This window comes from Oreochromis aureus, unplaced genomic scaffold (assembly GCF_013358895.1).
Source record: "Oreochromis aureus strain Israel breed Guangdong unplaced genomic scaffold, ZZ_aureus HiC_scaffold_360, whole genome shotgun sequence".
In the NCBI taxonomy this organism is placed as follows: Eukaryota; Metazoa; Chordata; class Actinopteri; order Cichliformes; family Cichlidae; genus Oreochromis; species Oreochromis aureus.
In genome coordinates this window covers 106,707-114,860 of record NW_024108909.1, presented here as the reverse complement: position 1 = coordinate 114,860, position 8,154 = coordinate 106,707, and the positions used below count along the sequence as shown (strand labels likewise).

Genomic DNA, 8,154 nt, shown 5'->3' with positions numbered 1-8,154 from the left:
GCCTAGGAGTTTACATACTTTCTCCCTGCTGAAGACAATTAACAAGAGCTTATTCATGTGCTCTAATTCCCTTTTTTTGTCTTTGTTTTTTGTGTGTGTCTATTTTTGTCCTAGATGGCCTGGCACAGCAGGTAGGGGCGAACTCTATGTCTGAGTTGGTCTTTGCTCAAGCAGTCCAGAAATGGCTCAGATATGCTCCAGATCGTGCGGGTGGCGCGCAGGGGACGCACATCATCCATCCCCATCCCGGAGTAAATAATAAAAGTGACGTGAAACATAGAAATGTAAATAGGAAACTTTGTCTTTTAATAAAGTATTTTGCAAATGATACATGTCTATTGACCTTTTTGTTTTTTTTTTTTTTTCAATAAAAAGCAACTGTGCGAAAGAGGTGGAAAATCAATACCATAGCTCAACAGTGTTTCAATATCAGAATCTGACATTGTTTCAATGTCAACAGTATTAGAAAATATAACGTCGAATCAATGTCAGGTTTCAACATTGATTCAACATCAAAACCTGACGTTGTTTCAGCGTTAAAAATGGGTGCAAGAGTGATGTTGGGTCAACGTCACACTTCAACGTTGCTTCAATAACGTCGCCTGATATTGACTCAACATTGTTTCAATGTTTCCTTGCTTTCTGGGCAGTGAAAACTGAAAGAAACAAAGAGCTGTTAGCATGTTTAGACCAACTCTGAGACAGAGACTGTAAAGTTCTGCACTTTAAATCCTGCAAATGATTCTCACTGAAAGTATCTTAGTTTAGTATCAAGTGAGACACAAAGCAGCCTAATAGCTTTAAAAACAGTAAAAGTAATTGAAATTGTTTCAGTGTAATTCAGACTAAAGTCCAGCTGCAGATAAGGATCAAACACTCATGCCATTGTTTTGCCCCCTGAGCTCCAGGTGTTGTGCCAAAAAGTGCTTGTGATTACCGTCCGCGGGAGCGCGCAGCTTGTAACGTGCGGTGGAGATGAAGTCAGCCGCGGAGGTGTGCAGGTGGATAGCGAATGAGCAACAGCTTCTGACTTTCCAAAAGTACTCATTTATTTACAATATCAAAAATAAAAGTACCTACCACACATTACTAGAGAGCACACTAGTCCGCGTACACACGGGAGCATCCATTACAGGGAGAGTACGAAGAAGAACAAAAAGGGGGTGACACACCAGTCATGAGACAGAAGGCGCCGCCATGTGGTGATACACTGCATTACAATAGCAACTGTTACAAGCTGCTTAAAGCTGTAGCGTCCAGATTACTTACAGCTACTTCCTGCAGCTGATATAAGATGCGGTAAGCTGAACACAGCTTCAACCATCTGTTTGTTGAAAAATAGTAACGGACCGCGTTTTCTTGTTAGTAACTGTAACGCCGTTGTAACGATAGGAATATTAATTAGTTAGATTACTCGTTACTGAAAATAGTAACGCCGTTAGTAACACTGTTACTTGTAATGCCGTTATTCCCATCACTGTCAATAACAAGAAAATTAACCTGATATCACACAGCAAGAAATGTTTTCACCACTCTAAAGTGTTGTGCTTGCTGGTACATGCAGCAAGGTGCACAATGCCACAGAAAACAATTACACTACAAACCACCAGAGCTCATTTCCTGTTGTATAAAATGGGTTGTGGTCACTGCTAAGTAAAGGTTTATGAAAGTTAAAAAAAAGACCCCTTCCTCTCCAGTGGATTTTTTTTTCACTTGTTCCACACAGATGAGAAACAGATAAGCTCAACAACACTCTAAAGATCTTTATGATGACTTTTGTAACCTTTTTGTAACCAAGCTAATTTAAAATGTAAAAGAGATTCTTACCCTGAGTGTGATTTTTTCCCTCATTCATAGTTGGTTGTCACACTTTTTTGACTGATTTGTCAGACACATTTTTAAAATAGTGGAATGTGAATAAAAAATTGTTTATATATAATTAAAAGCTAATTATGTTTATCAGTTTTTCTCAGTGAGAGTAGTGTAAGACAACTGATGGTGGGGCATGGCCAGTATTTGGCTGCAGAGTTTTGAAATTATAGTGGCGAAAGCAGGGTGTCCTCTATACCTGGGGAGCAGGAAGAAATGTTAATGACCCTAAACAACATGCAGATTAATTCCACACTTTCTGTACAAAAACTCCTCCTCCTCCTCAGTCACTCCTCTCAGAATCCGGTTTTCAAAAACGATCTAAACACAATTGGTCAGGTTAGCGGGATAATAACAAAGGGCTTTCAAGATACAGGCAGATACACAAGTTTGACTGACACTGATAGCTCAACGATCCAGCGAAGACCAGTGCAGTACTCAGGTGGAATCAGCGGCCGGTACGGTGATGAGAGCAGGTCTGTGGGCCAGCAGCGGGAGCCCGCAATGAGCGTGGCCGCGGCGAGAGAGAGAGAGAGAGAGAGCGAGAGAGGGAGAGAGCAAAAAAACCCCCACAAACATATTACCTAATAGAGGGCCGACCATGACAGATTTCTAAAATGAAAACCAATGAGCAGTTCATTTTGAAAAACCTGTATTTTTTGTCTTTTGAATATTTATTACTGCTCAATAAGAAAAAAAAGTATTTTTATCCGATTAATTGCTGGAATAATTGAAAGATTAATTGTTTACTAAAATAATCAGTAGCTGTAGCCCTATATAAAATTCATATTAACTAGAAGAAGCACACCCCAGTTATAGTTCTTAGACAGAAAATACCACAATACTAACTTCTAGTGTATTGTTTAGGGCCCACTCACAAGTGCACAGCTGAAATGGTCCAAACAATCGTATATCAAATTACAAAAGAAACACACAAAAGGTCAGGGCTAACACACAGAGACAGACAACCATTCGCACTCACATTCACTCCTATGGGCAATTTGGATTAATCAATTAACCTATCCCAACAAACTGCATGTCTTTGGAGGGTGGGAGGAAGCCAGAGTACCCGGAGGGAATCCACGCAAACACGGAGAAAACATGCAAACTCCACACACAACCAGCCTGGTGGTGGAATTGAACTCAGAACCTTCTGCTGTGCGGCAACAGTGCTAACCACCGTGCCATCGTGCTGCCCCAGGCACCAGGGCACCTCCTCCATGTAAGCAACCTCCTCTCCACCAGTGATCAGCCCGACAATGGTTGCGTCGTCAGTGAACCTAATGATGGATGTGTTGCTTTGGGAGGGGACGCAGTTGTAGGTGAAGTGGATACAGCCTTGGGGAGTCCTTTTGCTCACTATCTCTGTGTATGATTTCCTGGTACCAACTCTGAGTCCAAGACCCAACAGGTGCTAGTCCAAGAGTGGAGAGCTTTCCCACCAGTCTGACAGAGAATTATATAGAATTAGATAGAGGAACAAGTAAAAGGCATGGATACTTTGAGCCATTTGAATAGCAATACTAAAACTTCCTGTTAGAATTGCTAAGCTTCCACTTGAATCTGCAATCGACACTAATGATTGCTTGGAACAATTTCTCATTTATCGCTTTATGAGCTCAGCTTTTAGAAAATGACAGAGAATTAAGCAGCAAGCACCTCTCCAGATGATGTGCAAGATGTGGCACAAGCTGAGCGCAGACAGTGAAAAACAAGAAATTATTTCAAGCAATCATTAGTGTCCACTGCAGATTCAACTGAAAACTTGGCAATACTAAGCATTAAGCTTTAATCTGTATTGGAGCATCTGTGCTGTGAGAAAAGCAAATCATTTTTAGGAAGCTTTCAGGCTGATGAAATAGCATCATGAAATATCACAATACCACAGCAACATTTATGTGTACACTTTCAAAAACATTTTCCTGTCTTACTAAACCACACATTATAACTGCAATACTTCAGACATACTGAGTGGTTTCAACTAATACATTATAAAGATATAGTTATTAGGCCAGATCAACCAGTGAACTGTAGATTTAGTGTTACAGTTTTATAAACAAAGGTTTGGTCACATATTTATCAAGATAATTACTTTAAATAAAATTTTTACGAGGCTGATCTGATTTGATAGCACCAACAAATGCTTAAAGTTGTATTAAGGCATAAGCATGATGACCCATAATGTAACCCATAATACAGGGAGTGCAGAATTATTAGGCAAATGAGTATTTTGTCCACATCATCCTCTTCATGCATGTTGTCTTACTCCAAGCTGTATAGGCTCGAAAGCCTACTACCAATTAAGCATATTAGGTGATGTGCATCTCTGTAATGAGAAGGGGTGTGGTCTAATGACATCAACACCCTATATCAGGTGTGCATAATTATTAGGCAACTTCCTTTCCTTTGGCAAAATGGGTCAAAAGAAGGACTTGACAGGCTCAGAAAAGTCAAAAATAGTGAGATATCTTGCAGAGGGATGCAGCAGTCTTAAAATTGCAAAGCTTCTGAAGCGTGATCATCGAACAATCAAGCGTTTCATTCAAAATAGTCAACAGGGTCGCATAAAGCGTGTGGAAAAACCAAGGCGCAAAATAACTGCCCATGAACTGAGAAAAGTCAAGCGTGCAGCTGCCAAGATGCCACTTGCCACCAGTTTGGCCATATTTCAGAGCTGCAACATCACTGGAGTGCCCAAAAGCACAAGGTGTGCAATACTCAGAGACATGGCCAAGGTAAGAAAGGCTGAAAGACGACCACCACTGAACAAGACACACAAGCTGAAACGTCAAGACTGGGCCAAGAAATATCTCAAGACTGATTTTTCAAAGGTTTTATGGACTGATGAAATGAGAGTGAGTCTTGATGGGCCAGATGGATGGGCCCGTGGCTGGATTGGTAAAGGGCAGAGAGCTCCAGTCCGACTCAGGCGCCAGCAAGGTGGAGGTGGAGTACTGGTTTGGGCTGGTATCATCAAAGATGAGCTTGTGGAGCCTTTTCGGGTTGAGGATGGAGTCAAGCTCAACTCCCAGTCCTACTGCCAGTTTCTGGAAGACACCTTCTTCAAGCAGTGGTACAGGAAGAAGTCTGCATCCTTCAAGAAAAACGTGATTTTCATGCAGGACAATGCTCCATCACACGCGTCCAAGTATTCCACAGCGTGGCTGGCAAGAAAGGGTATAAAGAAGAAAAACTAATGACATGGCCTCCTTGTTCACCTGATCTGAACCCCATTGAGAACCTGTGGTCCATCATCAAATGTGAGATTTACAAGGAGGAAAACAGTACACCTCTCTGAACAGTGTCTGGGAGGCTGTGGTTGCTGCTGCACGCAATGTTGATGGTGAACAGATCAAAACACTGACAGAATCCATGGATGGCAGGCTTTTGAGTGTCCTTGCAAAGAAAGGTGGCTATATTGGTCGCTGATTTGTTTTTGTTTTGTTTTTGAATGTCAGAAATGTATATTTGTGAATGTGGAGATGTTATATTGGTTTCACTGGTAAAAATAAATAATTGAAATGGGTATATATTTGTTTTTTTGTTAAGTTGCCTAATAATTATGCACAGTAATAGTCACCTGCACACACAGATATCCCCTAAAATAGCTAAAACTAAAACAAACTAAAAACTACTTCCAAAAACATTCAGCTTTGATATTAATGAGTTTTTTGGGTTCATTGAGAACATGGTTGTTGTTCAATAATAAAATTATTCCTCAAAAATACAACTTGCCTAATAATTCTGCACTCCCTGTATTGGCTATCACAAACACATACATTTTAGAATGTATTTACATGTGTGTTTATGTCAGAACCATCAAACAAATCTTATATGAGTTTATATTAGATTATCAGAGTAAATACAAACTCAAACAAAATGCAAACCACCCAAACCTAGCTGTACCATTAATGCCCACGATGAGTGTATTTACACTTTTGACTCTACATCATCATCTGGTTGTCTGTCAGTCACGCAAAATTGAAAGGCAGTTAGTAGGTGACAGTTTGGAAGAAAAGAATAATGAGTTCACTTTGCGCTGTAAGCACTCCTTCACTAACACTGTGCTATTCTGTTTACACATATTTGTCAAAATCCACCATATTTGTATTTTACTTTTCCATTAATTTAGGAAAATGTCTCACTGACTCATTTTATCTACCATACTTCTACCATAACTTTTAAATGTGCGTACAAAATGTTTTCAAGAAAACATAGATGCATGCAGGATTTTAAGAAATGTATTCGTTTATTTTTTCCACAAACCGAAAATTATGTTTAATAACAAAAATTTCAAAAAAAAAAAAATAATAATAAGCTGTGGTGAAATGTGAGGAAACATTGTGACAGTCATAAGAAAAGCTGGGCTGTGATGTTGTTGTTTCCATCAGCTAAGAGAACAAGACCAGAGAGATCAGCGGTGTGACAAATAGCAGAAGGCCAGCAGTTGTACTGATGGCACTGTTGCAGAGGTCACCCTGGCAGCAGCTCATTTCTGCTCCAGTGATTCCTGGGATCTGTGCAGATTGCGTGCCTGAGCAAATCACCTTGGAGGCGCAGCCCTTTAAAGTCACCTTTTGCCCTCCTGCAGTCACTGAGGAAATGAAAGGAAGGAATAACAGAACATTTGTCTGAGCAGAAAAGAACAAACATGCAGACACTGAATGCTGACGTCCTGTTACCTGTTGTTTTGATGCAGTGGTCCTCATTTCCGTTGCAGTTTAGAGTTTTTGTGCAATCGTTTCCATGACATTGGAAGCACTTTTTCCCATTTGGAGAGGAGATGCTGCCCTCTGTTGAATACAGAAATCTTTGTAATATTTGTTTCCCTGCTTATTTTAGCTGTGTGCCAAAAACATCAGCATGAAAAAAAAACAGAAAACAAAAGAAAAAACGTTTATGTTATTAATACGTTTATTGTTTGAGATTTTTCAAACACAAAATTTTCACAGATTGATTATTTTGCCCTTATCAATTCAAGTGAATACGACGATTGAGAGAAAGGGTTTGACTCACTTCAAAACTTTCTCAACTTATTTAATATTATACATATATATATATATATATATAGCTAAGATACAGTGCAGGACCCTAAAGCTCCGAGCTTGAAGGATAAACCGCCCGCAGGGGCGTGCTGGGTGTAAAAGTATACATATATATATATATATATATATATATATATATATATATATATATATATATATATATATATATATATTAGTTTCAAGGACAAGAAATTACATTTCAAAATACCAAGAAGCATGATATAAATTACCAGGGGCATCTTGAGTGTTGCAAAGATTGGAGGTGCAACACTTGCTGGTCATTAGAGTTTGAGAAACTCCAAAGTTGATTGAGGCCTGAACACACTCCTCAGCTGCAGCACAACTTTTCGCTTTAATGTCAAACAGTTTTGAACCACCTGCAACAAAAAGAGGAACCACTGAAAACTGAACCAGTTCAAATAAAATAAAATAAAAATTAAAAATATCAAACCTGCATATGAAGTCACTCTGACTGATCCACACTGAGTGTTGAAAGGACATTCTTTTGTCATCTGAGTGCAGCTTCCAGAGAGTTCCGGTGTGCATTCGAGACATTTCAAAGCACAGGCTGATAAAACAAAGATAAAGATAAGTCAACTTTTTCTTGCTTCCAGTGCATGAACATATTCTAAAATATTCACTAAAGCAAACAGTTTAAAAAAGTAGAGGGCTAACAGTACAATAATTAGTACAATCATTTGTAGAAAATAGACAACCCTTTACTAAGATGTAATAATATTTGTTCTAGAAGCATTAAAAAAGAAAACATTTCATTGAATATTACAGAACTTACTGTTTAAAAAATGTTCAAGAACAGATAAGTGAACAAAAACTTGCCTTTAGGGAGCAGCACGATCCCAAGGATCAGCACAAGGATCTGCATTATGTGATGGTCAGATAGAAGTGAGTCTTAGTTTAGTTTATGCTCAGGTTATAAGTAATTCTTATTGGGGGGAGTGGTCTTCTCTGTCTGACCACTCCTTAATTCTGCCTTTGACAGTGAAGGAACCTGAATCAAAAACAAGCCTTTGAAACAGAATTTAAGTTTGTTTCCTATTTTTGTAGCAATTCTTTGTGTCCATTTATTTCTTTTAATTTTCCACATAGTTCAGTCTGAGTAAATAGTAAAGTTAGTGAAATAAGCAATTCAAAAACTATCAGGACTGGGCTTTTGTAACAATGATTGGAGGATATCCACAGCAACAGTTTTTGTTCTATTTGTATCTGTTTACTTATTTGA

The 8,154-nt window shown here is 38.9% G+C and overlaps 1 protein-coding gene across 1 annotated transcript; it reads right to left on the bottom strand.

The window, feature by feature from the left end:
* Positions 1-6,094: 6,094 nt before the first annotated feature.
* LOC120432720 (urokinase plasminogen activator surface receptor-like) lies at positions 6,095-7,827 on the bottom strand. Its single transcript, XM_039607755.1, has 5 exons — positions 7,752-7,827; positions 7,366-7,482; positions 7,145-7,291; positions 6,552-6,662; positions 6,095-6,463 (listed from the first exon to the last, which is right to left on the bottom strand). The coding sequence occupies exons 1-5, from the start codon at positions 7,795-7,797 to the stop codon at positions 6,261-6,263; spliced, it is 624 nt and encodes a 207-aa protein (XP_039463689.1). The 5' UTR covers positions 7,798-7,827; the 3' UTR covers positions 6,095-6,260.
* Positions 7,828-8,154: the final 327 nt, after the last annotated feature.

What these genes read in the sequence shown, in the direction of transcription:
- LOC120432720 (XM_039607755.1), bottom strand. Translation starts at nt 7,797, where the DNA reads ATGCAGATCCTTGTGCTGATCCTTGGGATCGTGCTGCTCCCTAAAG. An exon ending in CAGAGTGACTTCATATGCAG is followed by an intron (nt 7,292 to 7,365) that starts GTTTGATATTTT and finishes TTTTTGTTGCAG; the next exon opens with GTGGTTCAAAACTGTTTGAC. An exon ending in CCACTGCATCAAAACAACAG is followed by an intron (nt 6,464 to 6,551) that starts GTAACAGGACGT and finishes TCATTTCCTCAG; the next exon opens with TGACTGCAGGAGGGCAAAAG.